Source organism: Myripristis murdjan, chromosome 20, assembly GCF_902150065.1.
Source record: "Myripristis murdjan chromosome 20, fMyrMur1.1, whole genome shotgun sequence".
NCBI lineage: Eukaryota > Metazoa > Chordata > Actinopteri > Holocentriformes > Holocentridae > Myripristis > Myripristis murdjan.
Genome location: NC_043999.1, coordinates 14,020,442 through 14,042,536, shown reverse-complemented (window position 1 = coordinate 14,042,536; position 22,095 = coordinate 14,020,442). Strand labels below are relative to the sequence as shown.

At 43.0% G+C, this 22,095-nt stretch overlaps 1 protein-coding gene across 2 annotated transcripts in view; it reads left to right on the top strand.

The window, feature by feature from the left end:
• flt1 (fms related receptor tyrosine kinase 1) overlaps positions 1 to 22,095 on the top strand; it is a 40,024-nt gene extending 17,929 nt beyond the window's left edge. The window contains exons 11-30 of one of the 2 annotated variants that reach the window (XM_030079735.1): positions 5,539 to 5,662; positions 6,335 to 6,440; positions 8,307 to 8,615; positions 10,750 to 10,896; positions 10,989 to 11,120; positions 11,945 to 12,051; positions 12,353 to 12,488; positions 13,492 to 13,596; positions 14,180 to 14,293; positions 14,476 to 14,564; positions 16,046 to 16,157; positions 16,288 to 16,385; positions 16,518 to 16,640; positions 17,471 to 17,582; positions 17,896 to 17,995; positions 18,478 to 18,583; positions 18,782 to 18,897; positions 19,352 to 19,421; positions 19,587 to 19,678; positions 20,077 to 22,095. In XM_030079735.1, coding sequence (XP_029935595.1) covers positions 5,539 to 5,662; positions 6,335 to 6,440; positions 8,307 to 8,615; positions 10,750 to 10,896; positions 10,989 to 11,120; positions 11,945 to 12,051; positions 12,353 to 12,488; positions 13,492 to 13,596; positions 14,180 to 14,293; positions 14,476 to 14,564; positions 16,046 to 16,157; positions 16,288 to 16,385; positions 16,518 to 16,640; positions 17,471 to 17,582; positions 17,896 to 17,995; positions 18,478 to 18,583; positions 18,782 to 18,897; positions 19,352 to 19,421; positions 19,587 to 19,678; positions 20,077 to 20,245 — 2,467 coding nt within the window. In that variant the 3' untranslated portion in view covers positions 20,246 to 22,095. Of the gene's footprint in view, positions 1 to 462; positions 2,017 to 5,538; positions 5,663 to 6,334; positions 6,441 to 8,306; positions 8,616 to 10,749; positions 10,897 to 10,988; positions 11,121 to 11,944; positions 12,052 to 12,352; positions 12,489 to 13,491; positions 13,597 to 14,179; positions 14,294 to 14,475; positions 14,565 to 16,045; positions 16,158 to 16,287; positions 16,386 to 16,517; positions 16,641 to 17,470; positions 17,583 to 17,895; positions 17,996 to 18,477; positions 18,584 to 18,781; positions 18,898 to 19,351; positions 19,422 to 19,586; positions 19,679 to 20,076 lie in introns of those variants that run through there. The other variant, XM_030079736.1, reaches the window with a different exon arrangement.

Below are 22,095 nucleotides of genomic sequence, written 5' to 3'. Positions count from 1 at the left end.
AATTGACACTGGCGAGGCAAATTCCTTATTTTCCACAAAAAAGTCAATTTTTATCATCACTTGTGTTCAGGCAGGCTGAGGTGTTTAGGTAACACTTTATTGTGGCATTATGTTTCTGTTGCGCTTTGGTGTATCGCGAAGTTCAGTATGTATGAGAGCAAGGGTCAGATGCAATCTGCAGATGAAAGAAACTCTGCCAAATATGATGCTGTATGGCAAATAAATACGCATTATTAATTTGTGATTAATTAGTCCATTTGATGCTTAATATTTATATGTAAATTGAACAGACAGTGAACAGTAATGTCAAAGCAGATTACCTTTGACCTCTGTTTGAGCCATGGTCCTCTGTAAAGCTCTGTTCTGGTTCTGGTTTTCTCAGTGACTGTGTTGAGTGTGTGACTTTACATCAGTGATTGAGAGTGACTGGCTGGATCCTCACCAGGCCCTTGTTCTTTGCAGCCCGGCTGCACCACGCGCCTGACGCCGCGCCGGAGGAGGCCTAGGGACAGTGGACCAGGCCGGGCCAGGCTGAGGGGGCCTGGGGCCTGGGTCCACTCCTGGGTCTGGCCCTGGGAACCACAGCGCTCTTATCTGGCCCGGGCAGGAGGCGCACTGGGCTTCCTGTGCGAAAATCAGAGCGCTTTTCCTCTCGTTGTTTGGCTTCCTCCCCGACGCGAGACGCTTCCCAGCAGCGTGATTGTCCCGTCGTCTTCAAACGTGGCACAGTCCGCTTCCTCAAGAGCTTGATCTATTCTTGAGACCCCCCTCCTCACCCCACCCTCCCCAACCCAGCTGCCCCCCCACACATACCTCTCCAGCCCCTTCCTTCGCCAGCTCTGCCCTCCGCCCCAACCCACCGTCCTCCACCTCATCAGAAGAACAACCCCCCAGTGCCTTTCCCCTCTCGAGCCCCCACACCCAACCCGTCCAGACACTCATCAGCTCCTCTCCATGTAGCCAGGATCCTCAGTGACATTACCAGTCCGATGTGATTACCCTGCAACCCCAAACTGGTGTGGAAAGTGACTTGGACCACTGCTGAGCAGTGGAGACAAGCAGTTGCTCGGAGACATAAAAGAAGAGGAATAAAACAAATACCATACCACTGAGGATATAAGGATATCTGCTTTAATGATTATTATTTATTTATTTCCTTCATTACCCAATTTTGTATCGTCCATTTCCACCCAGCCACCCTGTACTTGTTTTACGCTTCTACATTACTTTTCTCAGACATTTTGAGCCAGAAGAAGTGCAATTCCATCCATCCACTAGCCACATTTCTGGAGCTGCTTCTTTGCTTTTTGTGTCCTAGAGTGGTACTATAATGGGTGCATTAACCGTGCCTGTCCTAAGCCCTGATATCCTGATCTGTTTCTGACATCCACAAAAGCTGTGAGTTCTGTTCCGATTTTAGTCATGAGTTGAAGTTCAAATGTGCTCACCTTGGACAGGCGAACAGGAGAGAGGACAAGCTTTGTGTTGTTCACTATGGGATGCCTACAGTTCTCTGTTAAAAAAGACTGATGGTCAACAGACACCTACCATGTAGGAAGTCTCCCCGGACCAGAGACTATGACTACCCTACGTCATATTATGTCATCCTACGTCATTCAGTGTCACCCTATGTCCAATTCTGTTTGTATGTCAAATGATGTCAGTATATCAGCCCTTTTATTTTGAAAGTTCCTTAAAATTAACTTGTGATACAACAAGCCATTTTAAGAGGATGAGTGCCTTAAGTGTTTAATTATAGTCCATTTCTTTGTGTGTCTATGTGTGTGTGTGTGTGTGTGTGTGTGTAAATAAAACAAGTGTGTATATTATGTGAGCATGTGCATACTTGTGCAAACAAGCAGGAGTGTGCATTTTTGTGGATGCGCATGCATGTGTGCATGTGGGTGTGCATGCATGTGTGTGTGTTTGTCTGTGCGCATGTGTGTGTGTATGTGTGTGTGTGTGTGTGTGTGTGTGTGTCTGTGACCTCCACACAAGTGTCCCATTCTACGGGTCTCTCCCAATGTGATTCATTCCTTGTATACAGATGTTCTATGAGTAATATATAAGTCTAATATTTAATAATTTTATACAACTAACTTACATATGATAAATGACAATAATTGCCAAAATGTGTATGAAACTGTTCAGATGTATTGGTTTGACGTGTTATATCAGTTGTTTGTGTTTTTGCATTAAACTTTGCTTACTTTTGCGTATTGGTTTACATGGCTCTGTGGTTATTTTTGGTTTGGGAGAGGAACGGACAGGGACAGTGGTTAGAGTGTATTTTAGGCAATCGGGCAGGACAGGAAGAAAAGGCAGGAGATGACCCCTGCTGATACACAACTTGGGACCTCTCATTCATATTTCCTTCTCTGTGTATATCACATTAAACAGGCAACCGCTCACCCTGTTGGCAGGCACACACACCGCATGAACGAGGCTGTGGAATTGACTGTGTGTGCATGTGTGTTCATTTTTGTCTCTAACCTTGTTTGTGCCCATGCATCTAACATCTAATAAATCAGATTTGTGAGTGTGTGTGTGTGTGTGAGCGTGCGTGCATCAGTTCATGTGTGTATAACTAAGTGAGTGAGCTTTTCCTGGGAAGCGTGGGAGAGTTATCTGGTGTAGTTTGTGTGTGTGTGTGTGTTTGTGTGTGTGTGCATGAGTGTGTGAGTGTGTGCGTGCAAGTGTATGCGTGTATGTGTGTGTGTGTGTGTGTGTGTGTGTGTTTGAGTGAGGGAGGCCCGTGGTGTCATGCACAGGGTGGGCCGTTCCATCAGGCACACACGATCTATGCCAAGAGGAAGAGCAATCAGGGAGGGAGAGGAGAGGAACCAGGATCAGGGAGGAGCGCAGGACAGTCTGAGAGGCACAGACGTAGAAAGATGTCCTCACACACACACACACACACACACACACACACACACACACACACGCACACACAGAGACACAGATATCTTATTAGATAGACATAAAAAGCCTCCCACAGGGTGTAAAACTGAGTGACAGGTGAACCTCAGTTTATATCTGAATGAACCAGGACGATACTGTGTAATCTGACAGATGAAAAATATACTCCCTATACATTTTTTGGGGGGTTATATAGCTCATATATATAATATGTTACACAATTAAAGCCTCAATTTTACATAAGATATTGAGCATACAGGAAGTCTTATATATATACATAACAGCCATAGACAAGAAAAAAAATATATTAGGGAGAGAAATGGATTACTGTAGAAATGGGCAGTAAAATCTCTATAAACAGATGGAAGATCAGTGAACAATGTTGCAGTAATCATAAAAAGTTATGATGATGATGATGGCGATGGTGATGATTAAAATGAACTGAGCCTGTGTTTTTAAATTGCAACTCTGCTGCCACTCTTGCTTTGATGAGAATTTTTACAGGCTTTTCCTTATAGCATCTCACCAAACTACATGCAATAATATTATAGTTATATGGTAATATATTGAAAAATATGCTGATTTATATTGTCTAATTTATATTAGTATACTTTATATATATGCATGGACCATGAACCACTATATATGTATATATTGATATGCATAAAAATACAATAAAGGCACAAAGTACATTTAGACATTTTATAATTTTCATTTAAAAAAAAAATATTTTCTTTCATACAGAGATGGAGGGTGTCTTTCAGTCAGTCTTTTCAGTCTTTTGCTAAGCATATTTGATTGTGTTTATATTCTAATTAATCTGCATGTCAGACCCTGAAAGTCTGAATTGGACCCTGCCAGTATTTCACATACCAATAATCCGATTTAATCTGGTTCTGCTCTGGGAGAACACTAATATAGAAAGGCCACTTTATGACGACTTCCCTGTTTTATGCTGCTGACACATCAGCATTGCCAATCTCCTTCTACCACCTGCTCATATCATCGCTTTCTCCAACCGTAGTAGGCTATCTCGTTTCATTTCCTGTCATTTCATATACTTTTATTGTCCTCTTGGGAATAATAACCATATTTCTGGCCGGGTATACAGTATAGCTCCTTTTCATGTTCCCTATCTGGAAAATGTCCGAGAGATAGAATTTCAGCCTCCTCCTATGCTGCTACAGATCTCTCAGAGGCAAAATGGCAGCAGGAAAAAAAAAAGATGGCTCAGCATTCATGGGAAAACACCGGATAAACACACTCTGCAAGGCCCACGGTTACCCCACTCCAAATGTGATCTGTCAGATGCAATTCAATGGAGCTGAACGTTAGAAATGTTACAGTTCCTCTTTTTGCCTTGAGAGGCCAAAGTTGCGTTTTTTAACTAAGACACGCCACACTCAGAAAACGCATTGATATTTTCCTCAGCAGTAGGTTTATGCACTGAACTGGTGAATATACAGCATCTTCCCTTTTCATCAGCATGGAGGCAGCCCGGTGGTGTCGACTGTAGGATTTGGCTCCGAAACAAGCGGCACAGTTCAGTGAGGCCGAACCTGATGCATAATGAAAGAAATGTTCAAATGGACTGAGGAAGAAACATATACATCTCTGCTGAAGTATGGATTCATATATCACAATTTGCAGGAGGCCACGTGTCTCTGGTATGAAAACTAACCACTACCCATCGCTTAACTCAGTGTCACCGGTTATTTTGCATAATCTCATTTGTTGCCATGTGTATACCCACACACTCTCATTTAGATAATGCACCATCTGCCAAAATGATGAACCTGAGGCGTTCTGTATGACCCCAAAGTACTACTTTTTGGTAATATTGGTTACATTTGGTTAACTGTTTGAGCACGTTTACTGTTGGGGACGTTTGATGGATTAGTAGAACCCAAAATGTGAAGACGTCTCCAACCGGGCTGCTAAAAGCACAAAGAGCGACGGAGTGCTTATTAAACATCTAATCATCTGGTTCATGTGGGAGTAGATGCAGAGGTACAATGTACATAGTCATCTCCACTTGCACGCCGTCTTCCTCAAGTTACCAAACCCTCTGAGCTCTGTTCATCAGGTCCGCAATAATTTCAGCATTGTTCATCATGAACTAACGTGTAGATAACCACAAACAGCTTGCGGAGGGAAGAATAAGCTCCAGTTCCCATACTGTGGCAGCCTGTAATCTATGGATTCAGTCACTGAGTGGGATGGGAACTCTTGTCCTGGAAATGTGGGATGATTTGTTAAGAATGGAAGGAAGCTGATCCACAGGATGACAATACCACCTCTGCATCCTCCATAGATGAACAATCCGGTATTACATAGCACTCCAAAGATTCACTATTGTCAGCCCTGGCCGACACACATAGCGTAGGACAGGGGTAATGGTTATTGTGCGTCCGCATGATGCAGATGTGAGCGATGATGAAGATAACATCACAGCAGCGATGATCAAGGCATCTCTCTGCGGTTCCGGTCTTCCTCCTGCAGAGTGCAGCTGTGTGAACACACACTCGCATGCACAGGGAAACACACACCTGGTCGCAGCATAAAGTGACTTGTGTCAACACAGCTGAGTGCCTGTCCGTCTTCTCATCCTCCTCCAAGGTGTGTGTGTCCGATGTCCTCGTCACTCTGGAGCCCTGTGAGAGAGAGAGTCCCAGGCACGTCCACACACAACCACGTCCTGAGTGTCACACACAGACAGGAAGTGCTTCAGGGAAAGAATAAGGTGAGCGCAGCCACTGACACAGGAACCGCATGAGTTATTAAATGGATTTTCAAAAGTACACTGTGTACCCAACCAGCTTTTTGTGAACATCCAGACCGTTGCCAGAAATTATGTGAACACAAAGAATAGAGTATCCTGATATAGATCCACACAATTAATTAGCTGTAACAGGAATCATTTGTTATACATTTAACTGCAATTTACAGTAAAAAAAAAAAATGTGATGGAAACTGATTCAATCTCATCGCCATCACATCCTTTTCCTCAACACTTCATGGTCTTTTCTTCCTGTCCTTGCTTTTCTCTCTCATACAATCTCTGCCACACGCACGCACACACACACACACACACACACACACACACACACACACACACACACACGCGCGCGCGCGCACACACACTACTAATCGAGGGCTAGCGTGTTGAGCTGCCCTCTGGGCTGGAAGTGGGCAGGAGGGCTGGCTCAGAGACCCCCATTGTCTGCTCAATGGGCCCATGGAAAATATGAGCCCTGCTATCAGTGGCAGAGGTAATGAGCCTATGTGTGTGTGTGTGTGTGTGTGTGTGTGTGTGTGTGTGCGTGCATTTGTTTGCATGTGTGTGTCTGTTTTTCAGAGTGCGATAAGTGCTGGTTTGTTCATGCGGATGTTTGTGTGTGTGTGCTTTCCACAGACTGTGGGGGTCCTGACTGTGGAGGCTTTTGTGTCTGGAGTGTATCGATGCGTCGCCTCCAACTCTGTTGGCACAGATCACCTGGACATCCACTTCTATATCACAGGTAATCAGAGACAAGATCATAGACATAAAACACTCTCAGAGAAGTATTTCCTTCTTCAATGGGTAAGTTTTCTTAACAATTAAACCACTCATTACTGCGCTGAAATAATTTGAAGTTCCTTCACAACCCACCCACTCCTCCCTTCCACTCCCTCAGCTGCCACCCACCTCAGATCACTAGTTCCTGTCATCTTCTTTCTGCCATTTGCTCGCCTTTGTCCCGCTTCCTCTTTGTATAAAAAGGTTAAGCAGCAGCATTCAGGCAGCTGATCCACTTTATGTTTTGTCATTGTTGGCTAGTCAGATTTACCCAGATTAGAGAATGAAACTGTAGAGCAATCTTAAATATTAGATTGCAGCAAAAATAAAGACTTAAAGGGTCAAATACACAGTGAAGCACACATACAACAGATAGAAGGAAATTACTCACTCCTTAGAATGATTAGGGTTGAAAGAGTAAGAAATAAAAAACCAGGGGAAAAGGGAAGAAGAGGTTTTTTTTGTTATTTTTTGAACTGGAGTGGAGCTGTGTGGAGTCCAGGCTGAAAGCATGATACAGGAAGGGTTTGAAAAATGAGTTGTCATTTTGCAAAAGAAGATAGTGATGCTGTCCTACACGAGCTGGTGAGGTCATTTCACCACGAAGGAACCAGGAGGTACAAGTGATGAGTGATAGCGAGGTCGCCACCGAGGAGAGAGACTGACGCCCAAAACAGAGCAGAGGGCAGAGCTGGAGTCAAGGACTGGACCAGGACTCATGGGGCTGGGAGGGTCGCTCCTTCAGCAGCATCGACAGATAATATATCACAGCAAGAAGCTCAAATAAATGCAGATATAAAGTGTAACATTTACCAAAGGGGATTATAATATTTTCAAAATGCAAAATGGCTCTTTGGTTGTGTCTTGCTAGAAATTACATGTTTTTATTATTTTTTTGCCTAAACCTGTTAAATACAAATTCAACATACAAGGAAACGGTCAAATATGGATTTCATGTTGATTTAAGAAAATCAGTCATAAATTTTCATTTTTTGGAAATAACAGTACATGTCACTAAAGCCTGCCTCAACATCTGTCAGTGCTTTGCTTTGCCTGCAGAAAACCACAAGTTGCATGTAAGTTAAAAAGTTGTCAAGTGCAAATGCATTCAATATAAATACTGCAGTTTCGTGTGCGATGTGAGGGCGGTTTTGTTACCATGGATACAGAGAAAGGTTTCCATTCATGTGTGTTGGAGTGCACGTGGAGTGTGTGTGTGTGTGTGCCTGTGTGTGCATGCGCTAAGCTGTGAGTGTGTGAGCAAGAGTGAAACAGGAACCTGTGGCTCTTATCGTTGCACTTCCCTGTGCAGCGCACTTCCTTGGACTGGCGGGTCCACTTTATTTCGGGAGGCCTGGGGGTGTTTGGGAAAGATAAACACTATCTGCCATCAGGAAACCCTCGAGCCGTTTCCACGGGAAGTTTCAAATGGCTAAAGTAAATAAAAAGCCTTTTCACTGTATTCCACTAGCTCCTTTTACCCACAATAGCCATTCAGCATTGTCATCAAAGGTTAAGAAAATGGAGGTTTGGTCGGGTCGGCTCTTGAAACGAAGGTTTCAGGCTCTGAGCAGGATCCAGAGCCAGTGGCTGAGAAATTGAGAAGGTTTACTCTTCAGACAGGAGTTCAGAGAGGGTTTGGATTTTCATAGCATCTGGATCTGACCTCCTTCCATCTCCAATCCTTTTCCCCCCAGCCTCCCTCCCTCACTGCAGTCCTCCCCAGCTCAACATCTTTTTGCATCCCTCTTTCTTCCTCTCCTTCTCTCCTTCTTTCTCCATCTCTCTCTTCCTTCCCTCTCACTCTCTCCTCCTCGGTTTCCCCCAGACATCCCAGGGGGCTTCAGTGTGAGTCAGAGGGAGGAGCCTAGAGAGGGCGGAGACCTCCAGCTCACCTGCAAAGCCAACAAGTACTTGTATACAGCGTTGTCATGGCAACGAGTGACTAACAAAACAGAGTACACCGGGCCTCAGAGACCTGCGCTGAGCGGTCAGCTCACATCGGGGGACTTCTCCTGTTCGCTGTCCCTGTTGCTTAGCAACCTGACTCCCAGCGAGTCTGGGACCTACCGCTGTTCGGCCCGTCACCTCCTCACCGGACAGGAGACACACCTGGACACACAGGTGGAGGTCACAGGTGGGTTGGGAGTTTATTATCAACTTTGTGGTCCTCTTTATTGTGATGATCCTCCTCATCCTCATCATCTTCAATCATTCCTCATCATGACTGTAAACAGTTTTGGCCAAAGTCGTCTTTGAATTGTTTATTTTACTTGGTCATGTGCCTTAAATAAGAAACTAGATTCAAAGTTACTCTGTTAAAATAAATTAAGTACTTAAGTAAAATAGTAAAATAAAATAAGTAGTTCTCAGCTTGCTGTTTTAAAACAGAATAATATTTTTGCCCCAAAAACCAGTATCATTTATATCAAGCATACTTAGATAGTGTTTTGTTCACCAAGTTATCTGCAAGATGCTCCACTTTTTTCATTTATTCATTCATTCATTCATTCATTCAAAAGTGAAACAATGTGTACAAACAAATGAAATTACTTTATAATTAAAAGTAAATAATTACAAACTAAATTAAGACATGTTAATTTACTAGTCACCACACAAAAAAGCAAAAAGTAACACATCACCCTCAACATGGATTTACCCTCAGAATCATCTGTGGTTCCCACTTTGATTCTTACGGTAAATATTACACCATACTCTCCAGCAGACTTATCCATTCACACACACACACACACACACACACACACAAAGTCCCTCCAAGGTTAGAGGCTGCCACAAAATCTGTTCCCACTCCTCCTCCCACAATTGAAATAGAAACTGATTTTGAAATCCCCATTTAGTCATTCGCTGACTAAACGAATAACTCATTCAAAGTAGCTTCATTTTCTCCATTCCCCTCTTAAACTCACTCTCCCCCCCTTGATCAGAGTAAATACGTTGCACCTACAAACAAACAAACATCTTCTCTAACAGAGCGCTTGGTGCTTGGGAATTGGGTCCCCTCGGCTTCCTGGGGCCCCACCCTGCCTTTGCTCTTGCGCTCCAGCTCAGCACCTCTTTCACGTGGGAATGAGCTCCTGTCTGGAGGAAGAGCACACAATGGCACTTCCCACAATGCCACATTTACAGGCCCCTGCACAGGGCCAGAGGAACAATCAGCCAATCAGACACTGTCAAGCCCCAGCCCCACGGACAATCATCAATTGTTGTCCAGGAGGAAGATAGGGGAAACAACAATCAGTCGCCTTGGTTAAGTGACTTTTCTTCATGTCTTTTACTGCTGTTCCCTATACAATTAGAGCTCAACATGTAGACTTCCTCCCCCAGGACCACCACCAGGAGAATTATTAGAGAGAGAAGGAGCAGAAAGATAGCAAGAAGAGAGAAAGATTGATGATAAAATGAGAAAGAGGGAAGGAAAGAATTCAAACATGACACTGGTGAGAGGCTAAGACACACTGAGAGAAGTTTAGACACTTGGGAATAATTTGTTTCTAATTATAGCAAATGTAGGAGAGAAGGAAATTGAAAAATGGTTTGTGACTCATTGTGTGTACTCCCAGGCTAATAGCAGCCCGGATGATGAAATACTACATTGTTGAGGCTTTTAGGAAATGGGTTTCTATGGAAGGGTGAGCAAGGGGCCCAAGAGAAGCCGAATATCAGCTGACTCACAAGTTGAGGCCGAGGCCACTCTTACACAGAAATATGTCACTACCAGCACATATTGTCCAAGGGTGGCACCAATCCAGAGAACATCAGCAAAAAAAAAAAAAAAAAAAAAAAAAAAAAGTCTGGTTAGCTCTGGTTTCAATTTGCATGAAACCAACAAAGGATAGTCTATTCCAGTCTATAACTGTATCAAGACAAATGTGTCGTCTACAGCGTGTGCCGATGTCTTGTGGTGATTTGCCAAAATTGCAAAAGAACCCACACAATCTCGCTCTCCTCCTCTCTCTTTCCCTCTCTCTCTCTCTCTCTCGCACACACACACACACAGATTTATGACAGGTTTCTGTTGCATCATTTGATATTTTAACATGAATAATAAAAGAACACGACCTCGAGAGCAGATCTTATATTGGATATGCGACTCTTGATTGTGTACACAGTAAAATATGCAGTAATAAGACTATTATACTATTATGCTATTATATTTTGTGACAGTGACTACTTCATGAAGGCAGAAGTATTTTTAGAGACTGTACTCTTCATAACACTCATGGTGTGTATGTGTGTGTGTCTCCCTTCAGTCCTGGAGCCGCCAGTGCTGCTACACAACCTGACCGACTGCAGCGTCAATGTTAGCAGCTCAGTCACCCTCAGCTGCCCCGCCCAGGGCGTCCCACTCCCAACCATCACATGGTACAAGAACGAAATGGCACTGTCACAGGGCTCAGGTATGTTGTTCTTAAAAAAATGACATTAAAGGTACAAACTTCAAGTGTGGTGTCTGAGAGTTTGTGCCATTTTTGCCATTTCTTATTTTCAGGTATTGTCATGATACCAGAAGATGGGACTCTCCACATTGATCGGATCACGGTGGAGGACCAGGGCCTGTACACGTGCCAGGCCACCAATCAGAGGGGATCTGTGGAGAGTTCTGCCTATATATGGGTCAACGGTACGCAACCTTTGGACAATGGTATTTTTCAAGTGTGTCTGTCTCTCGCTTTGATTGGCTGTGTTTACCTCTCAAAGATGGGTCTCTTCCATATATGGGCAGGTGTGAACGTGTGAATGTCCATTGTTCTGAGCTGGAAATAGATCTTGAGTCAGTCGCTAGCTCCGAGTCTGACATGTATACACATATGTCATTATACTATTTACACAGTGGAGTCGATCCTCCAGCTATCACCGTGGTGACACAGGTAGAAACTCAATCCTTAATCGGTTTTCTTAAGATATATGTCAGAGTGCATCCGTAGACACGTCCGGTGTGGAGCTCGCTTAGCCTTTTGTTCAGTTTTCCTCACTCAAACTCAAACACACACTCCTACACACACATATCAGGTGGCAGAAGAAGCAGGGCTCTTGTGTGGCGGTGTGGGTGTCATTCCCCGGGCAGAGGCGGACACTTCCCAGCCTGGACCTGGAAACAGGAGCGCCCGCTCTGATCAGTCAGGAAGGAAACTGTCTCCCTTTTTTTATTTCCTCCAGAAGGGCCCTGCCTGCACTATTCTGGCTATTTCTACATCTTCTGAGAAAAAAAGAAGAAGAAGAAGAAGAAGAAGAAAACAACCAGGGCTAAGATTAATGAGGAGGATGGGTGGCAGTGTTTTGCTGGTTTCTACAGCGGTAGAGGCAAAGAGCGAGACATGTGGGGATCAGGGCGGGACAGTAAGAGCATAGTGCCCCCATTTGGAAGGGTAGAGAATGATGAACAAATTCTCTCTCTCTTTCTCTCTCTCTCATTCTCCCTTTTTGTGTATGTGTGTGTGTGTGCAGGTGGCTCAGAGCCCTCATTTCTGGAAATCCCTACTCTCACCTGTACCTGTGTGGTTGCCACTCTCTTCTGGTTGCTGCTCACTCTCTTCATACGCAAACTCAAACAGGTGAGAGAAGAGAACAGGTTTTATCATCCCTCTTATCTCATTCTGGCATGAAATGAAAGAATGAATATTATCATTGCTATTTTATCAGTATCATAAAATGTCATTCTCAGTGTGTTGAATTGAATGATTACCCAACATTTCCTGCACTAAATATCATTTTATGAAACCTAAAGCCAGTTGCGTAATTCTCACCTCCTGATACTTTGACGTTGACCGTAATAAACAACGAAACTCCTTATCTTTTTTCCGTTGCTCCTACACTTCTTCACAATATTTAATGCTCCTTCTCCTGTCCTGTCAGCCCCAGTGCTCCAGCACCAAGCCAGAGTACCTGTCAATCATCCTGGACACAGGAGAGGGGCCGATGGAGGAGCAGTGTGAGAGGCTGCAGTACGACCCCAACCAATGGGAGTTCCCCAGGGAGCGCCTCAAATTAGGTACCCCGCACTCTGGGGATGAAAGTTACACTGCACCGTGTAGTGACTTGTTCTTGCTGTCTGCCCCTAATATACAAACTGCAGCTTGAGTTGAATTTATATGGTTGGTTTGATTTTTCTGAGACACTTTTGAAACTGTGCTGAAAAGCTTTTTGCCGCTGTTTCGCATGAGTAAAAAGGTTTAGCTTGGGTTTGATGGTCTTTTTTGATAGATTTTTTTTTTTTTTTTTTTTCACATATAGCAGATTCAAAGTTCATTTAGATGGTTGCACATTCCCCTTTTTCCCTTTAGGTTAGAAATATATACATCAACAATAAGCTAATGATGGAGAACTTACAGATTTCCATTATGTAATAATACATTTTCTCACTGCAGGTACTTGGAAGCAAAACAAAATACTCAATTGATCTCTGGTCGCATAAGCTACTGTAGCTCGGTGTTATTTTAATTTGATGATTTTTATGTTTTATGTGGTCTTACATCTTTTTTTTTTTAAATTTTTGTCTTTCATTGATGCTACTTTTCTTGGCTTGGTCCCTCTTGTGAAAAAGATCCTGTATTTTCAAGAGGATTTCCTCGTGAAATAATGGTTAAATGCAGAGCAGAATTTTAAAAAATGTGTCGGTAGCGGGAAAGAGGGGAGGCATGATTGCCCAGCAGAGGAGAAGACTTTCTCACAGGTCTTATCAGATATTATTGGGAGTGCCTCTCATTCCATTAATCAGACATTGTGTCTGTGTATGTTGTCTGTGGTGAACTAATCAACTCTTCCAGGGGTGTGTAAACTGTGTTTACTGGAACTAATCAGCCCTCACTATCATCGGGTGGGGTTCAAAATGCACTCCAGTTTGATGCACTGTGCTGTGAACCTCTGACATCTCTTATCTGATGTCTTTCCTCATCAACATCATCATGCCTAATGATGGATGATAATGACAATTAATAAAGCTGCTTAATTAAACACACAAACACATCAAACTCTTCTCTTTCTCTTGATCTCAGAGAAACCTCTGGGCCGTGGAGCGTTTGGGAAGGTCATGCAGGCGTCTGCCTTCGGCATAGACGACTCCACCAGCTGCAGCACCGTGGCTGTCAAGATGCTCAAAGGTACAGGAGAGACGAACCTACCAGCATAGACTGGACTAGACTAGACTAGACTAGACTAGACTAGACTAGACTAGAATAGAATAGAATAGAATAGAATAGAATAGAATAGAATGATTCACTCTCTGAGAACAAAATCCTCTTTTCTGTACATGATGTCGGCAGTATATCACAATAAAACTGCCTCACCTAAGCCTTGGGAATCTTAAGGATTCTCTCCATACTGTCTTATCTAAATATTAATATTGTGCAGAAAACTGTGTGAAAGCATGAGCTCAGTGGTTTTCAAAGTGGAGTCCAAGGACCTGAGGGACCCTTGAGGGGCTTCCAGAGGGTCCTCACCAAAGTGAGAAGTAGTTTAATTTCACTGGAATTTAATTCACTACAAATTGTTGTTGTCTATTTGTCAGGGTTCAAGTATGACTAAAAAAATTTATATCAGGACTCATACTGGGTAAAATCATTTCAAATGGGTTTCATAGCTTTACGGAAATCAGTTTGGGTGTCTAGACCATGAAAAAAGTTTGCAAAGCCCATGCATTAGCGCACCAATTCCCTGATTGTGCTTCTGTCTTGTGTCCACCAGAGGGTGCTACAGCCAGCGAGCACAAAGCTCTGATGACTGAACTAAAGATCCTCAACCACATTGGACACCATCTGAACGTCGTCAACCTGCTGGGAGCCTGCACCAAGCCAGGAGGTGTGTGTGTGTGTGTGTGTGTGCGTGCGCACGCATGCACACACATGTGGCACTGTGTGTAAATTAATAATCAGTCTTGACTTTGTGTTTTGGTCCATGGATGCTTGCATGCATGCGTGTCTGTGTGTGTGTGTTTCTGTGTGTGTGTGTGTGTGTGTGTGTGTGTGTGTGTGTGTTTGCAGGACCACTGATGATCATAGTAGAGTACTGTCGCTATGGAAATCTCTCTACATATCTGAAGAGCAAGAGGCAGGTTTTCGTGTACGACAGGGTGAGTTCAGCAGCTCTCAGACACCCAAGAGCACAAACACCCGCAGAGATGGTGTCACCATGGTCACATTTCACACATACACACACACACATGCACACACACACACACACACACACACACACACACACACACACACACACACACACACACAGTCACAGTCACATCACAAATTCACAGTCTGCACACATGCCTGCATGCACACGGTCATGTTTAGACGGTGTTACATGTTTCAGGTCAAGCTTCCCCTCTCAGTGGAGTTCAGCATGTAAACAGCCTCACTTCTGCAATTGGTTTTAGTTTCAAAGATGTTATCTGTGCAGAGTGAGAGGTCCGTTTCCAACATTTTTCTCAGGCTGACCTGACATGACTCACTAATCTAAGGGACAAAACCTCTTTGTAAATTCTTTTGTATATCATCCAGTGAAGCTTAACAGTAATTATTTTAAATATCATAGACACTGACCAGCATCCTTGGTACAGTTTGTGTTGTTAGTTTCATGGCATGTAATTTAACTAGTAGTTTAATTGAAATTGCAGTTGCTCACTGGGAATTCAGCTAAATTCATATTCATATAGTGAGTCAAGTGTTTATTTATTAATTTATTTATTTGTTTATTTTTAGTACATTTTGGTGTAGTTCAGCATTAAAACTACAAACTGGTCTGTGCTACAAAGAGTTAGGGGGAAGAGCCCAGGTGGGCCGGTTTGATTTTAAGACAGGTTTAGGTGTCAGGGGTTTGCCAGGACACTGGATTGCTGTGGAAAATATTGGGATTTCATTTTGAATGTGATTTTGTAAAACTATATTTGAATTTGTGAGATGTCAATTAGACATAACTATTGATAAAGGCTATCTATTAATGAATATTCAGAGAAGCTGTTGCACGTGGTTTGTAACTTATCTGGCTAACTGAGTAATCCTGCCATGGTCAATGAAGACTTGATTTATTTATATATGTATGAATGACCTGTAGGCAGAATATTTGTGTGAACAAGTGAGCCCCTTTTGCTATAAATTAAATCAAGTCACTAATAGAGTGGCTTAACTCTGGATTATATTTTGTTTTAATTTTGTATTGCATTATTGTTTTGATTTTTTTTTACAAAGTAGTTTTAATTATTTTTTGTAAGTAGCTTTAGTTAGGGGTTTAAGTTCTTTAAATCTACATTTCTGTGGTTCAGCCACTTCCAGTGTAGCTTCCCTAACACTGCTAATAGATTTGTTGTAACATTGCTACAAAATAAAGAAGTGCATTAAAATTGAACATATACTGCACTGAACCACTAACCCTGATATATACTTCCACATTTTCATCAAAATGTAGTGATATCATAAATACCAGTACCACAAAATAAAACCCACAAACTCAACAGGGCGATTCATCAGCCTCCTGGAACTGCATGTGTTTCTGTCAGTGTCTTTCCCTCCTTCTGCCATATGATTTTTGATGAGCATCATTTCATTTTACTCTCCCTATCAGCTGATTGGAGGAAGGCAGGGGCAGCTGGAGAGTGCGGGCAGTGTGTCCAACAGCCAGAGTAGCATCGTCTCTGGGTTTGAGGAGGAGAGCGAAAAGAAAGACAACGACCAGGGTAAGAGTCCCAAGGTGGAAGATTAAATGTTTTTCTGTGTCCACTGCCCCGTCCTCACATCCAAGAAAGGTTTCTCTGTAAGCACGACGGACCAGTTCAGCACTCACAATCAGATTCTGTCTCCCTCCAGACACCAAGTCTGTCTCCAGCTCTTCCTTGTTCCTGGAGGATCTCATCTCCTTCAGCTTCCAGGTGGCTCGGGGGATGGAGTTCCTGGCCTCTCGCAAGGTCTGGTTCTCCTCTGCTTGTGTGCATGTGTGTGTGTGTGTGTGTGTGTGTGTGTGTGTGTGTGTGTGTGTGTGTATGTGTGTGTGTATTACAGGTTGTTAATTTGTCCCCACTCACTGTACTCCACATCAGTGTATTCACCGAGATCTGGCAGCCAGGAACATTTTGCTGTCTGAGAATAAAGTGGTGAAGATCTGTGACTTCGGCCTGGCCAGAGACATCTACAAAGACCCGGATTATGTTCGCAAGGGAGACGTGAGTATATATGAGAGATCTGCTTCCAAAATGAGATACATACCATATGAACAGTGGAACAGCTGCTCTTTCAAAATGTTGGATGGCATCATAGTAAAACTCACCACTGAATGGTACTGAAATTTGTCGCTTCAGTTCACACACACTCGCCATGTTTCAGTCTGTATCCATCCATCATCAGCACATCAGCTGGCATCTCAGATATTGCTGGTCTGATTTTGATGAAACTTGGAGGGATGGTGCATTGTGGCTCAGTGCTCCTGCATGCAAAAAAATACACCTACTGCCCAAATGGGGGCACTATAATTTAAAGTAAAATAAATAAATAAATAAATAAAGTGAACTGTGGTATTTCAAACGCTGATTTTGAATCAAAGTTCAAAATTTTAGGACAAAATTTCTTTACTGGCATTATCCCGTTCATGGCTCTTGAGGGATTTACTGGATTTTCATGCACTGAGTATTCATAAATGTGCAAATGAAACCAAACAGCAAAGCAACCAGCTAAACTGAGTTGATTTTGTAAGAATTGCCATATCATTGGTCCAGTTTTGATGGAAGTTGTATCCTCATGTACAATTTACGATGCATCCTGTAACCTACTGGCCCAAGAGCTGCCAGTATCATTCGTGTCTGTCTTTTGAAATATTGAATGGACATCAGGCGAGTTCCAGCAGAGAGCATTCTAACAGCTGATATGCATTTCCACCATAGAAACCATTGCATTTAGGAGAAAATGACTTTTAAACAGCTGTCCACTGTAGGGTTAGAGTTTCCTTATACAAATGGTTCTGTTTAACCCTTGACCTCCGCTGTGATTGTCTGAGCAGGCCCGCCTCCCCCTGAAATGGATGTCTCCAGAGTCCATCTTTGACAAAGTGTTCACCATCCAGAGCGATGTCTGGTCCTTCGGCATCCTGTTGTGGGAGATCTTCTCCTTGGGTAAGCTTGCACCCACCAGGTGTAAACACACAAACATCTAACACACAGCATGCACTTTATTCATATGTTTGAGCAGGAGCAAAAATGTTGGATATAATGCATGTGCATAAGCCTTGAGATGAATTCAAAGTCTTTATTTGTGCTGTTTGTGTCAGGCATGAAAATGTGGGTGGTTGTCTGTGCTTGTGCATTCATTTGTGTGTGTGTGTGTGTGTGTGTGTTTGCAGGATTACTGATATGGTTCATGTCTTGCTCTTTGTGTGTGTGTGTGTGTGTGTGTGTGTGTGTGTGTGTGTGTGTGTGTGTGTGACAGGAGCTTCCCCATACCCGGGGCTTCACATAGACGAAGAGTTCTGCCACAGGCTGAAGGAGGGAACGAGGATGCGAGCGCCGGAGTACAGCACTCCAGAGATGTGGGTTGACACAGAGGACTTTAATCTGCTCAATCCAACAGTGATGAGGAATTCTCTTGGGTTCAAAGCAAAGACACTGAATCCCTACCAGCTCCAGTTTTGCTTCTCAGGGATCAAGTATCTCAAGAAATCCTCTTATCCAGTCTTATTAGAATACATCAATTATAATATCTCCACATTTGCTCTTGAAGGGTGGAATTTGCAGGTTCAAACTCAAGCTTTTCAGACAGAATGAGGCTTTTAGATTTAAACTGGTACAATTTTCAACACTATCTCAGTTCCTGTTTTTAAAAATTGTGTCCGAATATCTGGCTTAGTGTGTCAGGCCCATCCATGTGTTAATAATACAAATCTGACTTCAAAACAAGTGTGAAAGATCATAAGTAGCTGCAAGAGATGGTGTGAGATATGCTTTGATTGCGAGTTAATAAACAATATGTGTGTGTGTGTGTGTGTGTGTGTGTGTGTGTGTGTGTGTACAGTTACAGCACCATGCTGGCATGTTGGGAGGCCAACCCCTCAGACCGACCCACCTTCACTGACCTGGTGGAGACACTCGGAGACCTGCTACAGGCACGGGTCCAGCAGGTCAGGTCACACACACACATGAACGCACACACACACATGCACCGTCAACATGGAGACAGTGAATTGAAAACGTCACAAACCCAGTCCTTATACAGTCATTTTGTACATAGGCTTGTCATGCAGTTGACAAGACAAAGACAAACATCACATACACACACCCTTACAAAATGAGGTCACACAAATTTCCACTCTGAGCAGGATGGGAAAGACTACATTCCTCTGGGATCTTTCCTGGCCGGAGACATGCACAACAGCGATATCTGCGCAGAAAACATCTCTGCCAAACTGCAGCCACATGCCGTCACCAATCTGGGGTAAGGAAGTCACCATGTTGCTGAAGGAGAACTTGACATAGAAAATGACCAAGTACAAGATAAAAACCACGTACGAACTGTCTTTTAACTGTTTGGTCTTGCTCAGTCCTCAGTACTTATTAAGCATCTAGCTCTTACCCAGAATTACCACAATTAGTGCCACAGTACAACCGTAAACTCCAACATCGCCAAATATCACTGGTCCCCATTAGTCAGCAACATGTGGGTCAGAGGAACAGCACGCTGACGCTGACCAAGTCTGACAGCTGCTACTGCGTTTCCAGAACAATCATGTACAATACCATGTAAGAAAAAAGCTAAGTGGAGAAGAAAGTGTTTTTTTTAGCAGGTGCTTTCCGAGCAAGTACAAAAGGAAGCAATTGAGAGGCAGCTGAAGGTGCTGGGTGGTGATAGTGTGTGTGTGTGTGTTTGAATCTTGCTCTGATCTGTGCAGTTATATGAGGAGCATGGCCACTCTTAAGACTTTTGAAGAGCTGCCCTGCAAGGAGCCAACCAGCATCGATGTAAGAAAACACATATATTTCTGCTTGCATGCACACAAACACACACATATACAGAATGAGACAATAAAAACTCAACATACAGGGAACTGACGAATTTCAGAGAATATAAAAGATAAAGAGGTTGTGAGTTCTTAAAGGCGTGTACTTGTGTCCTGTGTGTTTCAGGATGAGCAGAGTGACAGCGGCATGGTCCTGCCATCAGAGGAGCTGAAGCATCTGGTGTGGGGCAGCAGCACCAAGAACAGAAAACTCAGCAGGTGGGGACTTAATCTCTGACCTCTTGACCTTTCCTTTCCCCGCGCTCTTCCCAGATTGTAATCCTCCCTGTGCAATATCATGCACAGCCTAATGCCCAGTACTCTGGAAGATATGTATTGATTTTTTTTTTGAAGAAGTGGTTTAAACAGTAAAACAAAGGTACTTTATCTTTAAAAGCCTGGAGAAAACAAAGGCAGCATACTCTGTTTTGCATGAAACCAGTTAGGAAAATTGTGCAGATGACATGTAAGGTGATATATGATCAAATGCATTGAAATCGCATGTGCAACAAAATGACAAATATCTATCAATTTTATGTGCACATGTAATATGGCATAAAAAGGCAATGACTCTTAATCTGTGTTTGGTGTGTGTGTGTGTGTGTGTGTGTGTTCAGGTTCTTCACCTTCCGTAAGAGCCGCGTGAACCAGGTGCCATGTCTGTGCAATGACATCACAGGTCTCCATGACAATGAGCCACCTGTCCTGCCATGTGATTGGGAGTCAGAGGAGGGGGGCTCGCCTCCTCCTGACTATAACTCCGCCTTTCTCTACCCCTCGCTCTAGCATCTCCCTTCGTCTAACTCTTTGCATTCTTTGACAACACTATAGTGAATCTGGAATTTTTCCACTCACCCCTTTCTTGTCACTTTGGAGTCACACTGTCTTTGTCCAATTGTCTTCTGCTGTCTGCATCCTCTACCTCACTGTAATTTCTGCAGGTTATTACTGTTCCCCCTTTCCTACACCCAAAATCTGCAGTTCCTGTTTTCATTTTCAGCCAAACCTCAAAATCATATCTCTAGATCAAACCCATGACTTTATTTTTTCACTCTCTTCACTTTCCTTTTAAAACATTTAGTTTATGCTGTTGTGCAACATATGGACAGGTGACAAATTAAAGCAAAAAGACTAAATAAAGTGTCGTAGTAAGGTGTTGGGAAACCACTAGCCGCCAGAACAGCTTCAATTTTCTTTCAATCCGGCGTAGATTCTCCAAGTCGGTGGATCTCTCCTGGAGGGATGGAGCACCTTTCTTTGAAAAGATCCTGTGCATAGAGAAAGCTAATATAGTGAGTTGCAGTACATAAGGCTCTCATTACAAAGATCAATGCACATTTGAGAGGTCAGTGATACAAAACCACAAGCACTGTTCTACAGAGATGTGAAAAAAGTGATGTGGTTAGATGCACCCCTTATTTTGAGCAAGACATTGAGTACATGTGTGGCGTAAACTGAGAAAACGTGAATGCTGGGCCCCTTTTTATGGCCTGGTTTGCACGTTGCAGGGAAGACTCACTGCAAATCAATACAAAGTTATTCTGAGTGTTCACCTTCATCCTGTGAGGGAACATGTCTACCCTGGTGGGATGATAATCCCTCCATCCACAGGGCGCAAGGGGCTCGCCAAGTGGTTTGACAAGGATGAAAATGATGTGAGCTGCAGTACCATGGCCTCTGCATTCACCACATCACAACCCCACTGAACACCTGTGGGTGATTTTGCACCGATGTGTTAGACAGCACTGCCAGCGTCATGAAAACACCAACTGAGGGAATGTCTTTTGGAGGAACAGAGCTCCATCCTTCCAGTAGAGCTACAGAAACTTTGAGAATCCAAGCCACGGTGCATTGAAGCTGTTCTGGCTCAACACTTCACTAAAACGTTATGCCACCCGTCTGTGGCGTCCTCAGTAATGCTCAAGTAAAGCCCTCCCTCACCAAACACCTTCCAAGAGCAGCTATTACCTGAGAAGTACTTATCCTATGCAACTACATAGAATGTATCTACTGATTTAGTATTATTATGAGCTTATTGCATTGGTACCTCGTGCACCAAGCTTTGTGGACGAGGAGCCCTGCTGTTCAAAATGATGGTGGAGCTCCTCACACATCTATATGCTGGAAGAAACTAAAGGAATTATATGTTAGACAGAATGTATTTGTATTTATTTTAAGGCTGTACTCTACACTTGGAACACTATGGAAATGTCACTACTTAATTTTACTGCCACAAGTGTCATGTCTGTTGCTGACCTTATTTGAATGTAATTTATATTCAGTTCACATTAATTCAATCAATGCTGCATGTCTCGATTTTGTTGAAAGGAACGAGAATGCTAGTTTTGAAGTGTTGCAAGTAATGATCAAATGTTTTAACATTAAAAATCTTGATGTAAAGATGTAAAAAAGATATAAACAGAAAAAAGAGATCACAAGTGAAATGAAATTGTCCCCAGTTGAAAAAAAAAAAAAAAAAAAAAACAATTACTAAAACCATCTGTAAGCATTTGATAATTAGAGCTTGATTTACTTAGTTTATATTAAGGTGAAATTTTAACTTGCATGCAGAGAATATTTTCATATTTCAGGTGCTGTTCAAATTGATCATATGTGGAATTTTTTTTTTTTTTTTA